This window comes from Hyperolius riggenbachi, chromosome 3, assembly GCF_040937935.1.
Source record: "Hyperolius riggenbachi isolate aHypRig1 chromosome 3, aHypRig1.pri, whole genome shotgun sequence".
Lineage (NCBI taxonomy): Eukaryota > Metazoa > Chordata > Amphibia > Anura > Hyperoliidae > Hyperolius > Hyperolius riggenbachi.
Genome location: NC_090648.1, coordinates 332,161,991 through 332,188,316, shown reverse-complemented (window position 1 = coordinate 332,188,316; position 26,326 = coordinate 332,161,991). Strand labels below are relative to the sequence as shown.

Genomic DNA, 26,326 nt, shown 5'->3' with positions numbered 1-26,326 from the left:
TGGCGATGGCATACGATGGGCAGGAATGAGAGTTCAAACAATTGTGGAACTTTGTGCGGGAGTCGTCGGGAGTCTTTAAAATCCAATCTGCCATGATGGTCGTTATCGCCGCGTTTCACCAAACAGTGTTCGTGTAATTGTGCACCTGTACCCACGTCATGAGATCACAGGAACAATTGCTCAAAAAATTGCCAGTTGTCAAAAATTTTTGGGGAAAAATCACATAGTAGGTATGGGCCTTAAGCCAACATTTTCACAGAGATCGATTCATGGATATTAAGAGGGAGAGATTATCAGCTAACAATGTGCTCCAGGCATTGAAATGACATGCACATATGGCTCAGCCAGTTGACACACACGTTCCTATGGAGAGGGAAGGGGAAAAAGTACAAGTAACCTTTCCTCTGTCATCATTAGTATGTTCGCTTCTTATCGTCCAGGTAAACCTGTCTGTCAAACCTGAAGCTTGATCAAAAAGCACTGTCATCGACCACCACTGTTGATTGGCCCACAGAGCTTCATAAGTCCCCTCCTACCTCGTTTTGCAACACTTCATGGTGTGAAGGTGGGCAAGGTTACAGTACTATGTGGGAAAAGAGGAGCAGAGGATGGCAATGCATCTAGGTGGTGGCAAACTGGCAATTGCTGTTACAGATAGGTTTACTTAGAGCTTAACAGTAAGGTTTCCTCCTCTATGTTTATGAGAAAAAAAAAGAAAGGCTACTTCTGCCAGTAAGTATATTACATCTTCTATACAGGGGTATCTTTACCATAACAATGTTATAGTCACTTGAGATATGCTTTAAATATCAAGAAATACTGCTAGCATTACACTCATGTGAGTAAAACACAGCTATAATAAATCCACATTAAGAGCTTGGTAACATTGGCTACAATGCAGAGCAGTACACATTGCTGTGCACGGCCTCCGTACCACTAATGCACAGTATTTTCCTTTACTTGAACAGTAATTTTTACACAGGGCAGTGCAACATCATAGAAAGATCCTGTTGGTGCAATGCCTCATTCACCTGCGTGGAATGGAACAGCACTGCACCACACACCAACGGGGGCAGTAGCCATGCAGAACACAATACGGCTATGAATGGGTCCTTACAGTGCTTTTTAAAAGGAACCCAAGGTGTGAGACCTATGGAAACTACCATATTTATTTCCTTTTAAACAAAGTTTCCTGGTGGTCCTGCTGTTCTTTCTGGTCAGTAGGGTCTAAACTACGCACCTGAAACAAGCATGCAGCTAATCTTGTCAGGTGTGTCAGACATCTGCTCTGCATGCTTGTTCAAGGTCTATGGCTTAAATTGGATCCGAAATGAACTTTTTCACATTGCATAATTGTGTTCCTTTCCTATTGTTTACAGGGCATTCCTTAAGCCAAATACTTTTTAGTTTTTGTTTTAATACTCTAATTCCCTATAAACTAAAAAAGCCACTCCCACAGGTTTTCAGAGAGCCAAGGCACTTTCAGACAGTAGCAAGGGCTCATGGGAGCTCAGCCTGGGCAGGAGGAGGGGGAGGTATTACTAGCCAGAGATTTCAGAGGCAGATGGGAGGAGGAGGAGGGGGGGATTAGGTTTTTTTGCTCAAGATGCAGATAAGCCTGCCTCTGTGTAATGTTTACAAACAACATGTCTGCTGTCATTGTATCACAGGAAGAAATAATCATATTCTATTAAAGCTGTTTGCAGATAGATTTGCTGTGTAAACTATCTAAACTTTAGATAAGATATATAGACAAGTTACTTGTTATATTTAGTTTTTCATCTCGGATCCGCTTTAAAGTATTGGAGACAGAGGTTCAGTAAGGCAGCCAGGCAATATGCATTAGTTAAAAGGAATAAGCATGTCAGCCTCCATATCCCTCTAACCTTGGGTTCCCTTTAAGGAAATACTGTGTAACTGAGGAAAGCAAGCTCACAAGCTTTTTCTTTTTTTTTCTCCAGAATTCGACAGAAACAAAAAGAAGGTGGTACATATTCTCCGAGAGATGCTGAAATAATTGACACAAAATTCAATCTTGACCAGTTCATCACAGTGGCAGACTTGGAGCTTAAGGATGAGAGATTAACCCGGTAAGCATACTCATTTGACAAAACAGTAGTCCAAAAGGTCACCAGCCATGACCCCACTATAACCTTTACTTGTTTGGAAGTGTTTGTCCTGCTCTTATTTACACAGGTCACTGATATCCTCTTTCAAAGGCTGACCTGTGCCTTTCAGACACTTAAATTTACAATTCTGAGGTATCCCCCTCTTTCCTTCATCTTTTTTTTTCCTTTGACAAATATTGAACTTCTTTACCTCAGCACAAGTGTCTATTTAATTAAAGTATGGCTTTATACTGTTCCGTTGGATTTATAGGCAGCAGCTATGTAGACTCAGTGACTACATGCTACTAAATCTGAAAACCCTCACCCGGAAACATTAATTCATGTTGGATAAAAGGGCTTCAAGGGCCTTATGATTATAATGCTGTGATCGGTACATCTACTTGCATAAGTGATCTGCTATACTATGCACCAGAAACATGATTAAGAAGAAATGAGGCCCTAGGCAAGATAGCGGTTTTTTGCCACCGCTAATGGTCACCTGCCTAGGTTTGCCTTGTGGATGATCCACTGCTGCTTATACAGCCTGATGTCAGTGACATACTACCAATTTAGACATGCAGTATCAGAACACAGTGAGGAGAGTCATTGGCTAAAACTTCCAGGCGCATTTCACATGAGAGCTGCTACAGTGAACTCCTATCACTCTCCTCTAAAATCAAATGTAATCATTTTGAATGTAGACATTTTTTATTATGGCTCTTATTTCTTGTAAACTTCAAATGAAAAGGATACAGGCAGTCCCCTACTTACAAACAGGTTCTGTATCGGGAGATTGCTTGTAAGCTGAATTTGTTTGCAAGTTGAGCCCTGTGTTATACATTTTGAAATATTTACTTTCAGATAACTTTGGATTTTGGCATATAATAGAAACTTTCCTTTTGGTTGTTTTGTATGTGCTTTAAAGTGTTTGAAACTAATTATAACAGTTACAACAATGCTGTGACATTTAGCAGCAAAAATAAATAATACAACAGTATTACGTTTATTGTACATGAAGACAATTTAACTTGTATCTCTGAAACATTGTAACTTAAAGGGATACTGTAGGGGGGTCGGGGGAAAATGAGCTAAACTTACCCGGGGCTTCTAATGGTCCCCCGCAGACATCCTGTGTTGGCGCAGCCACTCCCCAATGCTCCGGCCCCGCCTCCGGTTCACTTCTGGAATTTCTGACTTTAAACTCAGAAAACCACTGCGCCTGCGTTGCCGTGTCCTCACTCCCGCTGACCTCACCAGGAGTGTACTGCACAGGCACAGACCATACTGGGCCTGCACTGTGCGCTCTTGATGACATCAGCGGGATCGAGGACACGGCAACGCAGGCGCAGTGGTTTTCTGACTTTAAAGTCAGAAATTCCAAAAGTGAACCGGAGGCGGGGCCGGAGCATCGGTGAGCGGCTGCGCGGGCACAGGATGTCTGCAGGGGACCATTAGAAGCCCCGGGTAAGTTCAGCTCATTTTCCCCTGACCCCCCTACAGTATCCCTTTAAGTCATTTGTAAGTAAGTGACTGTCTGTATTCTATATAGAAAAATTCAAGAAACCAGATAGTATTTCAGCAAAAAGCTATTTTTATTTATTTATTTTTTAATGTATTAAAGAGAACCCGAGGTGGGTTTCTGCAATCAATATTAGGACACAGAGGCACATTGTGCATACTATCACCAGCCTCTGTGTCCTTACAGTGTGCCCCCACTCTCACCCCGTGCTCTGCTGTCTCCCCTTATAAAAACCACCAGGCTAGCGACACACACAGAGCAGGCTGTCTCCCCCCCCCCCGCCGCTCCCCTGCCTCCTATATAGCACAGCTCCTTGCCTGCGTCCCTTCCCTCCCAGCCTCTGTAAGCTTCCTCCAATCCGCTTGCAGAGGCGAGAAGGGAAGGGACACAGGCGGGGAGCCGCGATATACAGGAGGCGAGTGGCAGCCTGACTGTAAACAGCCAACTAGCGACAATCTGTGTGTTGCTAGCGTGGCGGATTTTATAAGAGGAGACAGCAGAGCACGGGGTGAGAGTGGGGGTACACTATAAGGACACAGAGGCTGGTGATAGTATGCACAATGTGCCTCTGTGTCCTAATATTGATTGCAGAAACCCACCTCGGGTTCTCTTTAATGCAAGTCTTCAACAAACATAAATATCGCTTGTTCAGTAAATAAATTTACATCAAGAATGAAAAGAGCCAAACAATTTTTTAACAATTACATGTGCATTCAACTTAAAGAAGCAAGGAATCATGTGACATGTATAATAGGCTTATCAGGAACTTTTGTATAGTACTATATTTTTTGGCAACAATGCCAGCTTGTCTAGAGTCTAGCCTGACTCTTCCTTAGGCTATAAATAACAGTAGATATCTAAAATAGATGTATATATAAACAATTAAAATCATACAATGATATACAAAATGTGAACCTTCACCCCAACACCAAAGATGGAAAATCATCTATCAGGAATAAATAAAGTAGTCCTAGATCGATTTGATGATCCAGAAAGTACAATAGTGCAAGAGAAGCATGCAAACATGCCAAACAGAAAGCAATAGATGAGCTAAAGAATATCTATATGATGCTCTACATAGAATATCCTTCCTTTCATATGGAAATGTCTTCAGGTGTAGTGGAACACCTCTAATGATACAATTTTGATAAACTTTAATTCCATGTACAGACTAACATGCCAACTAATGTGAATAGCTGATGCTACAACACACAATGCGTTTGTGTCCTATAAATATTGCATGTTAGGAACCTCTAAGATGACGCTAGTAAAAGGTTGACTCTTGCCTTTAGCTTTAAAAAGTATTAAGTGACACAATAAATGTTTTTCAAGAACTTTCAACTTTACATATTAGTCCTGCTTCATGACCACCTATTGGAAAGGTCACCCCCAGTGCCCCAAGGTGCTGAATCATTGACTTCTAATAGATCTGACTAAGCGGGGTTAATGTTGAGGAATGACACAGCACACACTTAGGAGACAAAGAACTTGGTGGGCTGTTAAGTCATTTCCAGTGCAGATCTGTTAAACAAGATCATACCTTGCTTAGAGCTGACATAATAGCAGCAAATATCTAGCCTTGTATCCAGACTAGCAAGTCTTACCATACTGATACTAAGATTTTTACATTTCTGTTGATTGAATTAGACACATTTACTTTCTGCACCTCTGTATGCCTTGAGGTTAATGAGCACGTTTCAAAATCCTACAAAAAATTATGAATTGTTCTTTTATTTGTGCATTACATCCCTCTGTGCCACTCTAAGGCCTGGGGCACACCAGAGGAGTTTTTCTGAGCGTTTTGAGTTTTTAAATCTGCTACTAATGTTATCCTGTGTCTGTGCACACTGGAGCAATGAGGTTTTGTAAAAATCCCCATAGCATTACATTGGGAAGAGCTTTTAGAGGTTTCAAAAGCTCTTCCCAATGTAATGCTATGAGGGTTTTTTTTTTACAAAACCTCATTGCTCCAGCGTGCACAGACACATAGGATAACCTTAGCAGCAGATTTAAAAACTCAAAACGCTCAGAAAAACTCCTTTGGTGTGCACCAGGCCTAAATCCAGTTCAAATACAATAAATGTGAGCAGTATGTTTTAAATGGTTAGTTTCCTATTTGTCCATGATTACCTTTCATAAAAGGAATAAATGGTGATTTTTTTTCTTCTTTATTTCTCATAATTAATTTGACCTTTGGTGCAGGTCATTGTGAAACAGTAAATCCAATATTTTCATAATTAGCTAATATAAGCAATAGGTGGCAGGTTTAAAGGACAACTGTAACTAGAGGGATAAGGAGGCTGCTATATTTATTTCCTTTTAAACAATGCCAGTTGTCTGGGAGCCCTGCTAGTCTACTTGGTTGCAGTAGTGTCTGAATAACACCAGAAACAATCATGTAGATAATCTTGTCAGATCTGACAATGTCAGAAACACCTGATCTGTTGCATGCTTGTTCATCTATATTAGCTAATAGTATTAGAGGCAGAGGATCAGCAGAATAGTCAGGCAACTGGCATTGTCTAAAAGGAAATAAATATGGCAGCCTCCTCCATATCCTTCTCATTACAGTTGTCCTTTAAGTGTTGGCTTGTGGTTTTCTAAATGGATTTAAGCCCCGTTCATGCTATATGCCATGAAAAGCGCATTAAAAAGGCATATGCGATTTTTTTTTATAGCATGCATTTTTTGACAGAAAAGAAACGTTCAAAATTTACTGGTAACGTGAGTTGCGCAATGTGATTTTTAAACGTACTCATTGACTTCTATGGCAATACGTTGCTGAGCACAACGCACACAAATCTAGGCATCAGTCCATTAGGAAATTCTGTACTACTGCAACACACAAAAGTGAACTAGGTACATTAGAAAACATGACTTACCTATTCTCCTTGTGGATCACAAGCCTTACATGCTGCTGAAAAGCAGTCAGCAACACATATAGGGCTTCATTCACTAAAGCGTGATAACTGCTATCACAGCAGTTATCATGCGAGCTGCCCGTGATCAGCAGTTATTCACGTGAAAAGCACCCATGATCACGCGCAAAACCTTTGCTTATCACGCAAAGTAACGCTGTTCTTGCGCAAACCTTTGTGGGCGGCAGATCGCATTATAACTGCTGTGATAGCAATTATCAAACTTTACTGAATCAAGCCCATGGTGTGAACAACACCATATTATTTCAAATTCACTGAAATGTTCACAAAGGCAGCTGTTTTCTGCAGATTTTTTTTATTGCACACAATACATTTCAGGGCAAAGGCCATGCTCATATACAGCATATACAGCATAAGCACAGCAGCCCCTGCTTCCTGGCTACCATATATCGCTGAATGACTGTACAGTATTGCATTATAAACCGGAGAGCAGTCAGGGCCGTGTGGCGGTGGTGACCAGCTGTATGTTTTAATTCTGGTCCCATTATTGGCCAGTCTAAAGGCCCATACACACGGGGTACGGCCATCGCCGCAACCACCTGGCACGTGCGTGTTGCGGCGACAGGTCGCCCGTGTGTATGACGCGCGCGCGCCCCGAACCGTCGCCGAGCTGTCGCCAGGTGATTGACATGTTCAATCCCCGGCTACAGCTTTCGCCGCAACTTCGCCGGAACTGTCGCTAGTCCCGCGCAGAGCCGGGCCGACACATAGGCTGGCAAGGCTACAGCCTCGGGGCGGTGGTCAGTGAGCTGATTGATGGGCGCATTTTTCGTTAGCTGTGCCTGGCCGGCGCCCGTTTCGCTACTAATTTTACCTCCGTTTGCGTTGCCGTGGTGATGGCCAGTACCGCCCCCCCACACTCTCCAGCCGCCGCCGGAAATGTTATAATCTTTTTAAGCGGCCGGAGAGTTGCAGAGCGGACTTCAGGCAGGCAGGCAGGCAGCAGTGGCGGATCTAGAGGGGGGCATGCCTGCCCCAATGCTGCCCGCCACCTTCGCATCTTGTGCTGCTTGTTCCTCTATGCCACCGGTCCCCCGCGCCCCCCCTTCCTTTCCATGGGGGCCATGCTGTTCTCCATTTCCGCATCTTGTGCCTCCCATGCCCAATGCTTCCGGTCTCCAGCGCCCCCGCCCGCCGCTCTCTGCCTGCCCCTGCTGTCAAACTTTAGATTAGCGGCAAGAGGAGAGACAAGTACGCAAATAATCCTCCCGTCGCGTCACATGCGGAAGTGACGTCATTAGCCACTTCCTGCGTTTGAAGCGTACCGGCGGGAATCGTGTGTTCTGTCTGTCTCCCCTCTTGCCGCTAATCAAAAGTCTTACAGCAGGGACAGAGAGCCGGCGGGCATCGAGTACCAGGAGGCGCAAGGTGCGGACATCACATCAGGAATAGAGAGCCGGGGGATGCGCGGTAGTGACGAGCACTGCTGGAAGCCATCAATAATGTAAGTAGATGGGAGCAGGTTGTTGGAACACAGACATAGCGTGTGTGGGGAGAGGGGTGGGCTGGCTATGCAAGAGGAACATACAATGTAACCTCTACCGCATTCTGCTATATGTCACCACAGGGCCTCTTAATGCATTCTGCTTTATGTCACTACAGGGCCTCTTTACTGCACTTTGCTTTATGTCATTACAGGGCCTCTTTACTGCATTCTGCTATATGTCACCACAGGGCCTCTTAATGCAGTCTGCTTTATGTCACTACAGGGCCTCTTTATTGCACTTTGCTTTATGTCATTGCAGGGCCTCTTTACTGCATTCTGCTATATGTCACTACAGGGCCTCTTTACTGCATTCTGCTATATGTCACTATGGGGCCTCTTTACTGCATTATGCTATATGTCACTACAGGGCCTCTTTACAGCATTCTTCTATATGTCACTACAGGGCCTCTTTACTGCATTCTGCTTTATGTCACTGCAGGGCCTCTTTACTGTACTCTGCTATATGTCACTATAGGGCCTCTTTACTGCATTCTGCTATATGTCACTACAGGGCCTCTTTACTGCATTCTGCTTTATGTCACCACAGGGCCTCTTTACTGCATTCTGCTTTATGTCACTATAGGGCTTCTTTACTGCATTCTGCTTTATGTCACTACAGGGCCTCTTTACTGCATTCTGCTTTATGTCACTACAGGGCCTCTTTACTGCATTCTGCTTTATGTCACTATAGGGCCTCTTTACTGCATTCTGCTTTATGTCACTACAGGGCCTCTTTACTGCTTTCTACTATAGGTCACTTCAGGGCCTGTTTACTGCATTCTGCTTTATCTCACTACAGGGCCTCTTTACTGCATCCTGCTATATGTCACTACAGGGCCTCTTTACTGCATTCTGCTATATGTCACTACAGGGCCTCTACTGCATCCTGCTATATGTCACTACAGGGCCTCTTTACTGCATTCTGCTATATGTCACTACAGGGCCTCTTTACTGCATTCTGCTATATGTCACTACAGGGCCTCTTTACTGCATTCTGCTATATGTCACTACTCGGCCTCTTTACTGCATTCTGCTATATGTCACTACAGGGCCTCTTTACTGCATTCTGCTATATGTCACTACAGGGCCTCTCTACTGCATTCTGCTATATGTCACTACAGGACCTCATTACTGCATTCTGCTATATGTCACTACTGGGCCTATTCACTGCATTCTGCTATATGTCACTACTCGGCCTCTTTACTGCATTCTGCTATATTTCACTACAGGACCTCTTTACTGCATTCTGCTATATGTCACTACAGGACCTCATTACTGCATTCTGCTATATGTCACTACAGGACCTCATTACTGCATTCTGCTATATGTCACTACAGGGCCTCTTTACTGCATTCTGCTATATGTCACTACTTGGCCTCTTTACTGCATTCTGCTATATGAATGTCACTACAGGGCCTCATTACTGCATTCTGCTATATGTCACTACAGGGCCTCTTTACTGCATTCTGCTATATGTCACTACAGGCCCTCTTAAATGCATTCTGCTATATCAGTACAGGGCCTCTTTACTGCATCCTGCTATATGTCACTACAGGACCTCATTACTGCATTCTGCTATATGTCACTACAGGGCCTCTTTACTGCATCCTGCTATATGTCACTACAGGGCCTCTTTACTGCATTGATGCTGGCTGGTAGCTGTCTGGGTGAGTCCCGCCTCCTCCTCCTTAACGTCCCTCTCAGCGTCTGCTGTATTCCTCAGCCAGGAAGGAGTCAGGGCTATGAGAGGCACCACCATCTACACACTCTCTCTGCCTTCCCCTTCCAAAGCAGGTATTCTAAATGCACCATTATGGTCATGCATTATCCGGCTGGCAAGGAAGAATGGGGGGTGTCTCAAGTCAAACTTCACGTGTTTTTTTTTTTTTGGGGGGGGGGGGCGCACTTGGGCAGCTCAGCCTCTGTTGGTGTCTGACCTTGTCCCGGCCCTGGTCCCGCGTGAGTACGCAGGCTAGCTACAGGAGACCTACGCGAGTGAATGGAGCATCCGGCCGGGGGATGTTCCATTCACAAACAGCTTCCGCCGCGTCTCTGCCTTTCTGGCGAGACGTGTGGACAGCTGTCGCCGGCAGGCACGCATGCAACGGGGGACAATTGTCCCCCGTGTGTATGTAGCTTAAGGTGTTATTGTGTCTCGGGGATCTCATTAGTGACATAACCCATAAATGAACCAATTTGTGGGGCAGAATAAGTGGAAATTGATGTTTATTTTGAGTCAATGAAAAATATATTTAATTTTTCATGACATTGTGGGTATTTTCTCCCATCACTTACCACTGTAATATAGGGATGGCCCTGATTAGGAGAGCTCGTGGAGACGCATGTGATCAGTTTGATCAGCTGATAGATTTGTAAGGTCCTGATTTGCAGGACTACCTGGTTTAACACATGATCAGGACCAGCAAATCAGAACCTTATACATCTATCAGCTGATCAAACTGATCACATGCTTGACATGAGTTCTCCTAAGCAGGGCCATTCCTACTGTGATCACATTAATTTTCCACAGAAGTATTTTTCTTGGATACATCAAACACAATAAGCAATAGATAACTCAATCACTCAACTCTGATTCCTGCTAATCTTTGCAATAAAGCTGGGTCCTTACTTGACCTGATAGTTACAAAGGATAAATCAAATCACCAAATAAATCTGAAATATGTAAATGAAAAACTTATAACTGTCACCTTACAAGAAACCTGAGATGAAAAGTACATGGAGGCTGACATATTTAGTTCCTTTTAAACAATGCAAACTGTATGGCTGTCCTGCTAATAATCATCTGCCTGTAATACTTAAAGCCATAGCCCCTGAACAACAAGCATGCAGATCAGAGGTTTTTGACTGAAGTATGACTGAATTAGCCACATGCTTGTTTCAGGAGTGTGACTTGGACACTACTGCAGCCAAAGAGATCCACTAAACTGTCATGCAAGTGATATTGTTTAAAAGGAAATAAATTCGCCCAGCCATCATATGCCCCTCACTTCAGGTTCCCTTTGAGTACTCACAAGCAAATGTCTTCTGTGTTTATGCCGATTTTAGGCCCGTATTAAACATGAGGATTTGGGTAAGTTAGCGTTCATGGAATATAGTAGTGTTCGTCAGAGGACAAACATTCATTTACTGTTAAATGCTGGATGAGGGTTATTTGGTAACAGGGTAGAGTGAAACGTATTCCATGTTTAATGTTTGTGATGAAATTCTTGCATTCTTGTGAGTTTGTTAACCAAAGCAAAAACACAACATGCTAAGTTCTGCCCACTTCTTCCAAAATAAATCCTGCACCACTGAAGTGCCAGGAAAGCACCTTCTACAGTGACTAGTAATGTCCTGCTGTTTTCATTGCTATTACAGTTTCAATAAATTCTTATAAGAAATAATAAGAGACTAGTTTGTTTTTTGTTTTTAAGAAACATTAAGATACTGTAACATGTTTTTTTAATCTCCTAGTCGTGCTGACAGAATAATTACATGAACATGCTCACACACATGCAACAACCTAAAGACCACCCAAACCATTTATGTTAGTTTGGACAGTAAAGGAAAGCATTAGAACACATTTTTGAAATGGTTTTAATACCTGTGTCCTTCGTCTTGGAGAATTTTTCCCGCTTCCTGTTCTGCAAAAAAAATAGGGAAAATCTTTACAATAGAAAGCACAATAACGGAGGAGTGTCTTCTCAGGGCCTCCAGGTTTCATAGGAATGCCCTGAATCAGGATGAATGTCCTATGTAGTGTTGATGTTCAAGTTTGGCTTAGCAATAGCCATAGCAGCCATAGCAACTTATATGGGGCCCTAGTGCGGAGGGGGACCAGGTGGTAGTTGATGTGTGTACTTTGTATCTTCACCCTCTGACTTGTCTCAGTGCCCATCGACTATTCACAGTGTACATTGCATGGATATGTAAATTGTCCAGTCAACTCATATCGATATGGACGGGCAGTGTTCAAGAGTGCCTAGATCTGACGGCCCCATACAAAGATTTTCTCCTTCCACCTTTGGAAGGAGGAAGCATCAAAGTCACATGAAACGGACCGTAAAGTGCAAATAGTGAATTCCTTTTGACCTCTCCATTTGTTCGGTACTGAAATGGTGCTGAAGTATGGTGTTAGGGAGTATTTGGGTGTTCTGAATACATTATGCCATGTTCAAACATTCATACTAGTCCTCTAGATGAGACATAATGGGAAATCTCCACATTGGGAAAGAGGCAGTAGAAATAGCCTGACAATATGTATAACCCATTCCCATTCTGTACTAAACTAACAAAAAAGGTTTGACTGGAATTTGGCTTCAATAAAAGAAAGTTTTACATTCAAGAAATTTGATTTACTTGGATTTCACAAACATACAATAACACATGTATGTGAAAACATAAATGCATTTGACTATCCGTTATTATAAAACCAGTGCTTTTTGTAATTGTTAATGAATCTTTACTTCCAGATATTCATCCTTTTTCTTTAGACGCAAGGACATATATGTCATTCAGTAAGTCAATAATGGATTGGTTGTGTGCTCTTATGTCCACAATGAACAAATAGTCTTGTATTCCCATCGAGTAATAACAGCTGCTGCCTAGATGGGAACGCAAGTCTTTCTTGTTGGTAGTATATGGTTAAAAAGACCACTACCATATGCTATAAAATTACGCCATGCTGATAAATAAGAATTCAAATTGGGCTACAAACTGTACTGTATATCTGCTTCACAGGTGATGATTAACCATATACTATGTCTCATTTCTACATTTAGAGTTTTGTGTTAACTGCCATGTGCATTTACTAAATGATGTGGTCTGACAATGTATCATCCTTCAGAAGAGATATGTAGTGTGTTTAGTATGTGGAGTGTTTTATCATTGCAGTAGTAAGACAATATCATGTTTATAAAATATGAAATCAGAATTTCACAAAATGTTATTATGCTTTTATATATTACTTACTACTCCTTGAAGGTCCTCATAATTTGCATATACCACAGTCTAAGGTCCCGATTGTAGTGGTTGAGTTTTGAATTAAGCCAATGCACTTGCTAGTGTGTGTGTTTTTTTTCTTTTTTGGGGGGGAGGGGGGGACAAACACAGGAAGAACATACAAACTCCATGCAGGTAGTAGTGTCATTGCTTAGATATGAGCCTGGCACTGTAGTGCTGCAAGCTGAGAGTTATAACCACTTGTCCCCCAGAAATATCCATGTAATATTTTTGTGGTGTGGGAAAACAACAGCTACATTCTAAATTGCAGACCTTTCCTTGACTATGCTATCACTTTTGCAATAAGCCACAACGTCCACTCAAATAAGGACCTTTTCCCACTGAATGCAATTCAACCCCAATTTACTTTGCTGCGCTTTTCCTGCATTTGCATTTAAGTCAATACCTGATGGGAGTGCAAGAAAATTGCATACTATACGCAATGCTATGCAACTTTTTTCCACTTTAAAATAACTTTATTTTTTGTTAATAAATTGTTGGAAATTAAAGATTAAACCAAAATCACATAATATTGCATGTGGTATGAAACAAGGAAATTGCAATCACACCCCAGTGCATTTTGGACTTGCAATTTTCAGTGGAAAAGGACCCTAAGAAGACGCAAATATCCGATAGCATTATGTGGTTGTTACCACATTATTTTTTTTTATTTTTTTATAAAAAAACCTTTTATTTGGCTCTATTTTCATTATTCTGTTCTAGATGTACATATTGGACATCTGTGTTTGTTGTATGGTTGGCAGTGCTCAGTATCAGGCATGTTCAGAGGGATCACTATCATCTCATTATCAATAGCACAGCCAGGAAACATCTTTCAGCAGATAATGTTTATTAAAACATCCAGCCAGCAGGATGTACAGGTCTCTCTATAATTTCAGCAGTGTTTAAAAATAAGGAAATAGATATCCAGCTAACAAGGTGGTAGTTTGTCATTAGAAAGTTGTTTGTTGCCTTATACTCACTGCTGCTCCAGAGCCCTTGTCTAAATTCCTGATCATTTTCTTTACAGTAGTGTGATGAAAGGACTTTTTTTTTTTGCTTACTTATAAGGGTTGGTTCAGATGGCCCTCTGCCGGCGATGCATTTGGCATAGTTTACCATCAATTCATTGTTGTGTTACGTTTTGAGCTCCTAGGGGGATACATAATTGTGAACACCCACCAATGCTAGAATCTACAAGCAGCATCTCAGTATAATCGACCACGGCTCTTGCACAATTAATAGTAAACATGTAGAGATGAACGCTCCCAGGGATTCCGGTTCTGAGAAGTGTCGTGTCAGCAGGAGTACATCAGCGGTTTGGAGGTCAGCTGATGTGTATCAGGTGACTGCCGTGAGCGGAGGAGGTGAGAGGTGGGCTGCCGGTCCAGTAGATTGTGTAGAGAATTGCGGGGAAGTTGGTGGAGTCTTCCTACTTGTGTAGCTGAGCTCCTCTGTGGCGGGGATAGCAAATATAATAGCGTAAGGGACACTAGTTAGCAGCGTTTGATAGCGGCAGTGTTAGGTGTAGGTAAAGGGAAAGGTTAGTGTTAGGCACTGATGGTTAAAAGTTAGTGTTGGGTATAGGTAGGGGGTAGGTTAGCGTTAGGCAAAGATGCAGGGAAGGTTAGTGTGAGAATAGGATAAGATAAACGATAGAAGAGTATTGGTAAAACTAACGATATTCAACTATCAATAACAAGTGGAATTTGGGTTAAAATTACCAATATTCTACTGTAGGCAATATCTTGTGCCCGTTTTACCTCATTGCACTTTTAGATGTAGGTACCAAAGATTGGTCTTCTGTTATCAGAAAAATTTAACTGCAGCTGCTGAGAGGTGACACAGTCAAATAATAACTTTAGCTAATTTTTCTCAAGGAGAATTTGTGAGCTGGTGAGTGTTTTTCCTCAGTAAGTAAAGAAGCATTTACCCTCCCTGGCGGTATGATTATTTTGGAAGGAAGCATGTAGGTATTTTCTCAAACCACTGTCAGCATATAAATCCATTTATATCATGAACTACATTAAACCACTATAAGGTGATAGTTTGAACAGAGGCGTCAATACAAGTATTGTTAAAAACCGTTAAAACTACATTAAACCACTATAAGGTGATAGTTTGAACAGAGGCGCCAATACAAGTATTGTTAAAAACCGTTTAAGAAGGGAGGTAGTGGTGAACTTACCTCCCCAATCAGTAAATTATTCTGTTGATTTTCATCAACAATTATCTTGCTTTGAGTACTTCACAACGCAATGCATTTGTAGGTGCTATCCTGCTTCATCAGGCAAATATCGGAGCAACTATAATAGGTCTGGTTCAAAACCAAGCACCTCTGTGCATTTAACCACTGTCAGTATATAAATCCATTTATATTATGTACTACATTCAAGCAACTTCAATTCAGTACATTTAGGTCTTGGAATTTTACCAATACTTAAAAGTAAAGCTGTGTTCTTGTGTTCTTGTGTTCTTGTGTGGTGGCAGGAAAGTGTAATGGTTAAGGGCTCTGCCTCTGACATGGGAGACCAGGGTTCGAATCTTGTCTCTGCCTGTTCAGTAAGCAAGCACCTATTCAGTAGGAGACCTTAGGCAAGTCTCCCTAACACTGCTCCTGCCTATAGAGCGAGTCCTTGTGGCTGCAGCTCTGGCGCTTTGAGTCCGCCAGGAGAAAAGCGCGATATAAATGTTATTTGTCTTGTCTTGTCTTGTGTAGCGTTACTAGATGACACATGGGTGCACTATATAGTGCACTACAAGGTGCAAGTGACTACTATGACTATTCTGTTGTACTGTGCCCAACATAATGCCCAGTCACAAAACACTACATTCGAGATTGTGCTGTAAATGCTGTTTTACATGAAATTAAGTCTTTTCCTCTCATTTACGTTTGATGAGTCATTTTAAACACATCTACAGAATTTAAGGAATCTTGTGGTTTAAATCCCAAAGGATAGAAAAGAGTCAGTATGTCAGTATGTGGTGTAGCTTGCTAGAATGTACCAAAAACTGAAATATCCACTCTTGGAGAATACAGCATTACTACTTGGTTATAGCTTTAGCAGTAGTGGATGATCTGCATGGCAGCTAGTAGTTCTGTTGAGTGATCAGTAATTTGGTAAATAGTAGTGCTACTGATCAGCAGTAACCCTGAACTACATGCCAGTAGTGGTTACTACAGTTAAGCAGAAGTTGTAAACTTAGCCAATTAACATTTTTTCCTGAGTTTTCACAAAGGAGATCATTTTTTTCATCTCCTCTTTAAAAAAATGTTTTCAGCACTTTGAAAAAATAACCAAAAAAAAACAAAAATAGGAGAAAAAGTAATATCAAAACTATTTTGAGTATTTTCTTGCATTCTGGTGATTAAAGGGGTATTTTATTGACAAGGAGAGAAAACGTTAATTGGATAGGGGACAGTATCCTCTTCAGGGGATTTGCAAATTGCAATTTAATCAGAAAGGTGACTAAGATTGCCATCTATAGTTGGTATGGAATGGTCAGAAGTTGAGAAGTTGGTAATCCCTTGAGAATATGGATCATGCCATCGGAATAGAGTTGAAGTTAGAATTTACCAATTGCAGCTATCTCCATCCACTTGTACACAAGCAACACACACACACACACACACACACACACACACACACACACACACACACACACACACACACACACACACACACACACACACACACACACACACACACACACACACACACACACACACACACACACACTTCTCCAGTTGTGTGCTTAGGGAATGTCTCCACCTACCTCAGGTTGCAAAGCTAGACCAGTTATTGAGTAGTGGAGGCTTAATCTACATGGAGGGCAAACTACTCCTTAGTTTGTTCCATAAATGGTGAGGATAATAGATGATTTTGGCTGACCAGGAGGCGCAGGAGCATGTGCTGGTAGATAGATCTACCGGTGAGTGTGGTCATTGTGTGACCTTCTGACCTGCATCTTGCAAAATGCTTTAGTTTCCCGCTGTAACATTATGTGCAATAAATTATCAAATGCTAAAAATCCTCCATATCAAACATCCACATGATGCCAGATCAAGTCTACCTCCCTTGGAGTTCATATACCATTTGAGTGATCTCAGTTTGTAATCAATTTTCTCTTTTATATGACTCTGTAACATTCATCAGTGCTGGCACCAGAAATAGAGGGCTTTCCCGTGGATGTGTGAATTGTAATACGAGCGGAATACGGCCTTTTCTAGACTAAAAAAACCCAGACATGAAACCGTATACCAGGCAAAGGATATCCAGAGTTAAAACAAATTCATAGTATTTTAAATATAAAAAGCCTGATATACTTTAAGCTAGCAAAATGTAGTATTTGGCCACATGCATCCATAAATCAGATTTTTATGGCTGACATAGAAGTAAAGCAATTTTCCCACTGCAGACACATTTGTTAGTCTATGAGTATGGAGGTAAAGGTTACTTAGACAGGGTGTAGGATGTCGAATTATATATGAAAGAAACTAAGACAGCAATCCATTAGCAGTTATGTGCGTACTGCACAGAAATATGGACTGTAGAGAATTGTTTTAAGAAAATTTGTCACATCATGCAGGTAGTCAACCTGACAATGAAATATAAAATCCAGCTCCAAAAGATGCATATACTAATTGTTCACTTTTCAATCTCCTCAAATGACCTCATATTAAGGGTGCTTGTAAGTAGTAGATAAGATAAGAAGTATAAGTATAAGGTTCACATCTGAGCGATTAATGGGTGCTTCCTGCTAATCGCTAAAATGCTAGTGCTATTATGCCATTACAGCAGCCATCTCACTGCTGCGATAGGCGCCGATCGTGGGCGTTTTGTGATTCGAGGCAATTGCAAAACGCGATAAATGCGGCATTTCTTGCCGCAATCCTGGAGCGATCGCGGTACAGTGCTTAATAAAGCGCTGATCGCGATCGCTCTGAATTGAGGAAGAGTCCAGTGATTTTACCACGCTAATTGCGTTAAAATCACTAAAGCAAAACGCTAGTGCTAAGCACTAGCATTTTGCGCTTTTCCAATGTCAACGGGTCCTTAGATCTGACTGCCTCAACTCAAATGCATAAGGATGCATAAGGATGTGTTGGAGGATGTGTTATTATGATAGTTTCAGCTTCAAGTTCAAAATCTAGAAGCAGTGGCTTAGCAATAGTGGATTCAGAGGTAGCGAGTAGCGACTACACCAGGGCGCCTGGACCAGAGAGGCCCAGTAAGGGCCCTCCTTGAACTGCTTTATTAGCTTTTTATTAGTGCTAAGCTGGTAATTATCACTTCTAGACAGGGTCGGTCCGCCCATTAGGCGGGGTGAAACAAATGCCTCAGGCGGCACCCGCCTGCCCATGGGTGTGGGGGGCCGCCGAGCTGAAAGGGGTAGTAGGCAGGAAGGGGGTATTGGGCACAGCGGTGGGGAGGGGGGTCGGACCCCCCCTCCCTCGCCCAGGTCCCCCTATCTGCGGTCCCCCTCCAGCTTTTAGCCGCTAGAGGTGAGTCCAGTGTAAGAGGCAGCGGGTGGGAACGACTCACCTCTTCCGCGTTCCAGCGTGCGTTCTACTGTCATCACTTCCTGCAATGCCGCCCACTGTATTGTAAGTGGACGGCATTGCAGGAAGTGACGACAGTGGAACGCACGCTGGAACGTGGAAGAGGTGAGTCGTCACCGTCCGCTGCCTCTTACCAGTATCGGCTAAAAGCTGGAGAGGGGTGCAGATAGGGGGACCCAGGCGAGATGGGGGGGTCCGACCCCCCTCCCCACCGCTGTGCCCAATACCCCCTTCCTGCCCGCTACCCCCTCCAGCTCGGCGGCCCCCCACCGATGGCATTAAAATAATTATGATCATACATTTAACGCTCAAACAAAACCTTTAACAACAGTTTTGTTTTTTTCTTTCGAACCTATCCCTATATGAGGCACTAAGGCAGGGTAGCCAAAACATCTTCCTTGAGAAGACAGGCTTTAATATTTCCAGGCTGTCACAGTTAGATTGGAAGGTGAGGTCGTTTTTGTGCTGGATCAGTCTTTAGATGCAGACTGTCCATTCATTTTAATGAACTACCGATCTACTGAACTACAACTGACCACATCAATCTATCACAGCAGCAAAGCAATCAAGTTGAATGTCCCACCTGCCTAGGCAAAGGTGTGTTATTATCTGTAGCTTAGGCTATAAATGTAAAGTTTAAATTTAGTGTTATAGGGCTTGATTCACTAAGGCAAGTAGCACGCCTTATCAAAGTTAACACACCTTATCAAAGTTAACATACCTTATCAGAGTAGCATAGCGAACTTATGCCTGCTAATTGGCAATGACAAGAGCTCCACTCGTCCTGCCCTGAGCCCCTGCGGGTTCGTAGTGCTCGCTATGCTACCCTGATAATGATAAGGCGTGCTAACTTTGATAAGGAATGCTATTTGTCTTAGTGAATCAAGCCCATAGTGTTTAGTGCATGCCATTCTGTTTGTCTAATAGCAATGCATCTGCTGTCTGAAAAACAATGACACAGCTTAGGTCTGTGCTTTAGGGCTCTTTCACACTAGAGCCCTTTTTCTGCATTTCAACGCAAAGTTGATATTTTGCGTTAACCAAGGTAAAATGAAAGTCCATAGACTTTCATTTTACCTTTCACACCCGACACTGCATTTCGATGCCTTGTGATACGACGCACCCGGGAGATTTTTATCGTCGGGAGCTGGTGTTTTCCTGTCGGGTTAATTAATTACTACCGGAACTGAATGGTGTCGCACCGCAGATTCCCGATGACAGGAAACTGCTCCTGCACGCATTGTCTAATGTGAAAGAGGCCTTAGGGAAATGCAATGGGCAGACCTGGTCAGAGCGTGGGTCCATTCTGCTTATCCATTAGTGTGCTACTGTTTATTCTGGGAATAGGGATGTTGCTACTAGGACCCCAGAACCATGGAATGCAGCAGTTCAAATTGGCACAGTCACAACAGATTGTGGATGGAACCAAAGATACATGAACCTAGCAATGGTGTAACTCAAGGTAGGTGAAATACAAAACCCTACAACATAAACTGTAAGAGACATAACAGTATAGAAAAGGTACTGCTTTCTCCAACAACCACTTCTTAGATTATAATTAGGCAGGCACATCTCCCACACAACAATAGGAAGGCTGTTAGATGCTTGTTTTGCATGCATAAAAAACATCAAAAAATATCTATTAAAAATAAAGCCCTATGCTTTCAAGAAAGTAAAATATTAATGCTAGGCTTGATGTAACAGTAAGTTTTTCTAGTTTTCATTGAAGGTAATATTAGTGGTCGGCTTATTTGTAGGGAACTTAAAATAGTCATGTTAGATATTTAGCATTACTCAAGTTGTGGATTGCCAGATTTCTCACCAATTTCTGTCCCAGTGACTGTTTGCTAAGCATGGTATATAATGGGGGAATGTATCCAATGGCAAAACAATGCAGCACTAAAATATTTTTAGTAGGAAAATTTAAACTGCATAGATGTTGCCAACGTGCACTTTTTAGCTTTGTTTAACCACTTGAGGACCGTGGGCTTTACCCCCCTTAAGGACCGGCCACTTTTTTTCCATTCAGACCACTGCAGCTTTCACGGTTTATTGCTCGCTCATACAACCTACCACCTAAATGAATTTTGGCTCCTTTTCTTGTCACTAATAAAGCTTTCTTTTGGTGCTATTTGATTGCTCCTGCGATTTTTACTTTTTATCATATTCATCAAAAAAGACATGAATTTTGGCAAAAAAATGATTTTTTTAACTTTCTGTGCTGACATTTTTCAAGTAAAGTAAAATTTCTGTATACATGCAGCGCGAAAAATGTGGACAAACATGTTTTTGATTAAAAAAAACCCCATTCAGTGTATATTTATTGGTTTGGGTAAAAGTTATAGCGTTTACAAACTATGGTGCAAAAAGTGAATTTTCCCATTTTCAAGCATCTATGACTTTTCTGACCACCTGACAGGTTTCATGAGGGGCTAGAATTCCAGGATAGTATAAATACCCCCCAAATGACCCCATTTTGGAAAGAAGACATCCCAAAGTATTCACTGAGAGGCATAGTGAGTTCATAGAAGATATTATTTTTTGTCACAAGTAAGCGGAAAATGACACTTTGTGACAAAAAAAAAAAAAAGATTTCCATTTCTTCTAACTTGCGACAAAAAAAAAATGAAATCTGCCACGGACTCACCATGCCCCTCTCTGAATACCTTGAAGTGTCTACTTTCCAAAATGGGGTCATTTGTGGGGTGTGTTTACTGTCCTTGCATTTTGGGGGGTGCTAATTTGTAAGCACCCCTGTAAAGCCTAAAGGTGCTCATTGGACTTTGGGCCCCTTAGCGCAGTTAGGCTGCAAAAAAAGTGCCACACATGTGGTATTGCCGTACTCAGGAGAAGTAGTATAATGTGTTTTGGGGTGTATTTTTACACATACCGATGCTGGGTGGGAGAAATATCTCTGTAAATGACAATTTTTTAATTTTTTTTACACACAATTGTCCATTTACAGAGATCTTTCTCCCACTCAGCATGGGTATGTGTAAAAATACACCCCAAAACACATTATACTACTTCTCCTGAGTACGGCGATACCACGTGTGGCACTTTTTTGCACCCTAACTGCGCTAAGGGGCCCAAAGTCCAATGAGTACCTTTAGGATTTCACAGGTCATTTTGAGAAATTTCGTTTCAAGACTACTCCTCATGGTTTAGGGCCCCTAAAATGCCAGGACAGTATAGGAACCCCACAAATGACCCCATTTTAGAAAGAAGACACCCCAAGGTATTCCGTTAGTAGTACGGTGAGTTCATAGAAGATTTTATTTTTTCTCACAAGTTAGCGGAAAATGACACTTTGTGAAAAAAAACAATAAAAATCAATTTCCGCTAACTTGTGACAAAAAAATAAAATCTTCTATGAACTCACCATACTACTAACAGAATACCTTGGGGTGTCTTCTTTCTAAAATTGAGTCATTTGTGGTGTTCCTATACTGTCCTGGCATTTTAGGGGCCCTAAACCATGAGGAGTAGTCTTGAAACAAAATTTCTCAAAATGACCTGTGAAATCCTAAAGGTACTCATTGGACTTTGGGCCCCTTAGCGCAGTTAGGGTGCAAAAAAGTGCCACACATGTGGTACCGCCGTACTCGGGAGAAGTAGTACAATGTGTTTTGGGGTGTATTTTTACACATACCCATGCTGGGTGGGAGAAATAACTCTGTAAATGGACAATTGTGTGTAAAAACATCAAAAGATTGTCATTTACAGAGGTATTTCTCCCACCCAGCATGGGTATGTGTAAAAATACACCCCAAAACACATTATACTACTTCTCCCGAGTACGGCGATACCACATATGTGGCACTTTTTTGCACCCTAACTGCGCTAAGGGGCCCAAAGTCCAATGAGTACCTTTAGGATTTCACAGGTCATTTTTGTTTCAAGACTACTCCTCACAGTTTAGGGGCCCTAAAATGCCAGGGCAGTATAAGAACCCCACTAATGACCCCATTTTAGAAAGAAGACACCCCAAGGTATTCCGTTAGGAGTATGGTGAGTTCATAGAAGTTTTTATTTTTTTGTCACAAGTTAGCGGAAATTGATTTTAATTGTTTTTTTTTTCACAAAGTGTCATTTTGACAAAAAATAAAATCTTCTATGAACTCACCATACTCCTAACGGAATACCTTTGGGTGTCTTATTTCTAGAATGAGGTAATTTGTGTGGTTCCTATACTGCCCTGGCATTTTAGGGGCCCTAAACCGTGAGGAGTAGTCTTGAAACCAAATGTTGCAAAATGACCTGTGAAATCCTAAAGGTACTCATTGGACTTTGGGCCCCTTAGCGTACTTAGGGTGTAAAAAAGTGCCACACATGTGGTACCGCCGTACTCAGGAGAAGTAGTATAATGTGTTTTGGGGTGTATTTTTACACATACCCATGCTGGGTGGGAGAAATATCTCTGTAAATGACAATTGTTTGATTTTTTTTACACACAATTGTCCATTTACAGAGAGATTTCTCCCACCCAGCATGGGTATGTGTAAAAAAACACCCCAAAACACATTATACTACTTTTCCTGAGTACGGCGGTACCACATGTGTGACACTTTTTTGCAGCCTAGGTGCGCTAAGGGGCCCAACGTCCTATTCACAGGTCATTTTGAGGCATTTGTTTTCTAGACTACTCCTCGCAGTTTAGTGCCCCTAAAATGCCAGGGCAGTATAGGAACCCCACAAGTGACCCCATTTTAGAAAGAAGACACCCCAAGGTATTCCATTAGGTGTATGGCGAGTTCATAGAAGATTTTATTTTTTGTCCCAAGTTAGTTAAAAATGACACTTTGTGAAAAAAAAAAAAAAAAACAATTTCCGCTAACTTTTGACAAAAAATAAAACCTTCTATGAACTCGTCATACACCTAACAGAATACCTTGGGGTGTCTTTTTTTCTAAAATGGGGTCACTTGTGGGGTTCCTATACCGCCCTGGCATTTTACGGGCCCAAAACCGTGAGTAGTCTGGAAACCAAATGTCTCAAAATGACTGTTCAGGGGTATAAGCATCTGCAAATTTTGATGACAGGTGGTCTATGAGGGGGCGAATTTTGTGGAACCGGTCATAAGCAGGGTGGCCTTTTAGATGACAGGTTGTATTGGGCCTGATCTGATGGATAGGAGTGCTAGGGGGTGACAGGAGGTGATTGATGGGTGTCTCAGGGGGTGGTTAGAGGGGAAAATAGATGCAATCAATGCACTGGGGAGGTGATCGGAAGGGGTCTGAGGGGGATCTGAGGGTTTGGCCGAGTGATCAGGAGCCCACATGGGGCAAATTAGGGCCTGATCTGATGGGTAGGTGTGCTAGGGGGTGACAGGAGGTGATTGTTGGGTGTCTCAAGGTGTGATTAGAGGGGGGAATAGATGCAAGCAATGCACTGGCGAGGTGATCAGGACTGGGTTCTGAGGGTGTGGGCGGGTGATTGAGTGCCCTAGGGGCAGATAGGGGTCTAATCTGATAGGTAGCAGTGACAGGGGGTGATTGATGGGTAATTAGTGGGTGTTTAGGGTAGAGAACAGATGTAAACACTGCACTTGGGAGGTGATCGGATGTCGGATCTGCGGGCGATCTATTGGTGTGGGTGGGTGATCAGATTGCCCGCAAGGGGCAGGTTAGGGGCTGATTGATGGGTGGCAGTGACAGGGGGTGATTGATGGGTGATTGATAGGTGATTGACAGGTAATCAGTGGGTTATTACAGGGGAGAACAGATGTAAATATTGCACTGGCGAATTGATAAAGGGGGGTCTAAGGGCAATCTGAGCGTGTAGGCGGGTGATTGGGTACCCGCAAGGGGCAGATTAGGGTCTGATCTGATGGGTAACAGTGACAGGTGGTGATAGGGGGTGATTGATGGGTAATTAGTGGGTGTTTAGGGTAGAGAATAGATGTAAACACTGCACTTGGGAGGTGATCGGACGTCGGATCTGCGGGCGATCTATTGGTGTGGGTGGGTGATCAGATTGCCCGCAAGGGGCAGGTTAGGGGCTGATTGATGGGTGGCAGTGACAGGAGGTGATTGATGGGTGGCAGTGACATGGGGTGATTGATGGGTGATTGACAGGTGATCAGTGGGTTATTACAGGGAAGAACAGATGTAAGTAATGCGCAGGCGAATTGATAAGAGGGGGTCTGAGGGCAATCTGAGCGTGTGGGCGGGTGATTGGGTGCCCGCAAGGGGCAGATTAGGGTCTAATCTGATGGGTAACAGTGACAGGTGGTGATAGGGGGTGATTGATGGGTGATTGATGGGTAATTAGTGGGTGTTTAGGGTAGAGAATAGATGTAAACACTGCACTTGGGAGGTGATCTGACGTCGGATCTGCGGGCAATCTATTGGTGTGGGTGGGTGATCAGATTGCCCGCAAGGGGCAGGTTAGGGGCTGATTGATGGGTGACAGTGACAGGGGGTGATTGATGGGTGATGGACGGGTGATTGACGGGTGATTGACGGGTGATTGACAGGTGATTGACAGGTGATCAGGGGGATAGATGCATACAGTACACAGGGGGGGGGGGGGGGTCTGGGGAGAATCTGAGGGGTGGGGGGGTGATCAGGAGGAGGCAGGGGGCAAGGGGGGGATAAAAAAAGAAATAGCATTGACAGATAGTGACAGGGAGTAATTGATGGGTGATTAGGGGGGTGATTGGGTGCAAACAGGGGTCTGGGGGGTGGGCAGGGGGGGTCTGAGGGGTGCTGTGGGTGATCTCGGTCAGGGGGGGTAAATCAGTGGGCTTGGGTGCGACATAGAATGGCTGCAGCCTGCCCTGGTGGTCCCTCGGACATTGGGACCACCAGGGCAGGAGGCAGCCTGTATAATACACTTTGTAAACATTACAAAGTGTATTATACACTTTGTATGCGGCGATCGTCGGGTTAACATCCCGCCGGCGCTTCCGTATGGCCGGCGGGATGTTGCGGCGGGCGAGCGGAGTCAGGTGGAGGCGGAGGATCGCGTCACGGATGACGCGATCGCTCCGCCCATGCCCCTACAAGGACCGCCGCCATTTGTCAATACGGCGGTCCTTGCGGGGTCCACTTCCCGGCTGCCAATTGTCAATACGGCGGTCGGGAACTGGTTAAAAGCACCTCATGAGTCTATCAACTCAGTGTGCTATAATCTGAAAATACTGACTTTAGTCAGGACAGTGTAGGCAGGACTCTGCCTCTTGACTACCTCTGTCGGTTGAAAGGCCAGCCAAATCATCCAGACCATTTGATCATGATGCTTGGAAAGCAGGCAGGGGGCAGGGCCAGACTTACCGTCCCCAGGACAAGTCTGTATTTGTTTCCAAGACACTCTTATGGCCCATACTCATGAGCTACAAATGTAGCTCATCGCTAGCACACGGGAGCGTCGCCGGGTCCCTCCGCATACACACTGCAGAAGAGGGATTAGTGGTGCAACGGAAGCTCTCGCTGACGTTCCTCCCCCCCGCCGGAAACTCAGTGCACTGCGTATTGGTTGCTGTCGCTAGTCCGCATACACACGCGGACTAGCGACAGTTGCGGTGAAGTTGTGGCGGCAACTGTCGCCAGGCGATTGACCGTGCCAATCGCCTGGCGACAGCAGCGACGAGCGACGGTTCGAGGCGCGCGCGCCATACTCACGGGCGACCTGTCGCCGCAACACGTGCTTGCGGCGACAATTGTAGCCCGTGAGTATGGGCCATTACAGAAAACTGGATGTGCCTGT

At 43.3% G+C, this 26,326-nt stretch overlaps 1 protein-coding gene across 5 annotated transcripts in view; it reads left to right on the top strand.

Annotated features, from left to right (window-relative positions):
- PTPRQ (protein tyrosine phosphatase receptor type Q) overlaps nucleotides 1–26,326 on the top strand; it is a 356,602-nt gene that overhangs the window by 297,347 nt on the left and 32,929 nt on the right. For 4 of the 5 annotated variants that reach the window (XM_068276870.1, XM_068276873.1, XM_068276874.1 and 1 more), the window contains 2 exons: nucleotides 1,962–2,090; nucleotides 12,525–12,569. In XM_068276870.1, coding sequence (XP_068132971.1) covers nucleotides 1,962–2,090; nucleotides 12,525–12,569 — 174 coding nt within the window. The remainder of the gene's footprint in view (nucleotides 1–1,961; nucleotides 2,091–12,524; nucleotides 12,570–26,326) is intronic. The other variant, XM_068276872.1, reaches the window with a different exon arrangement.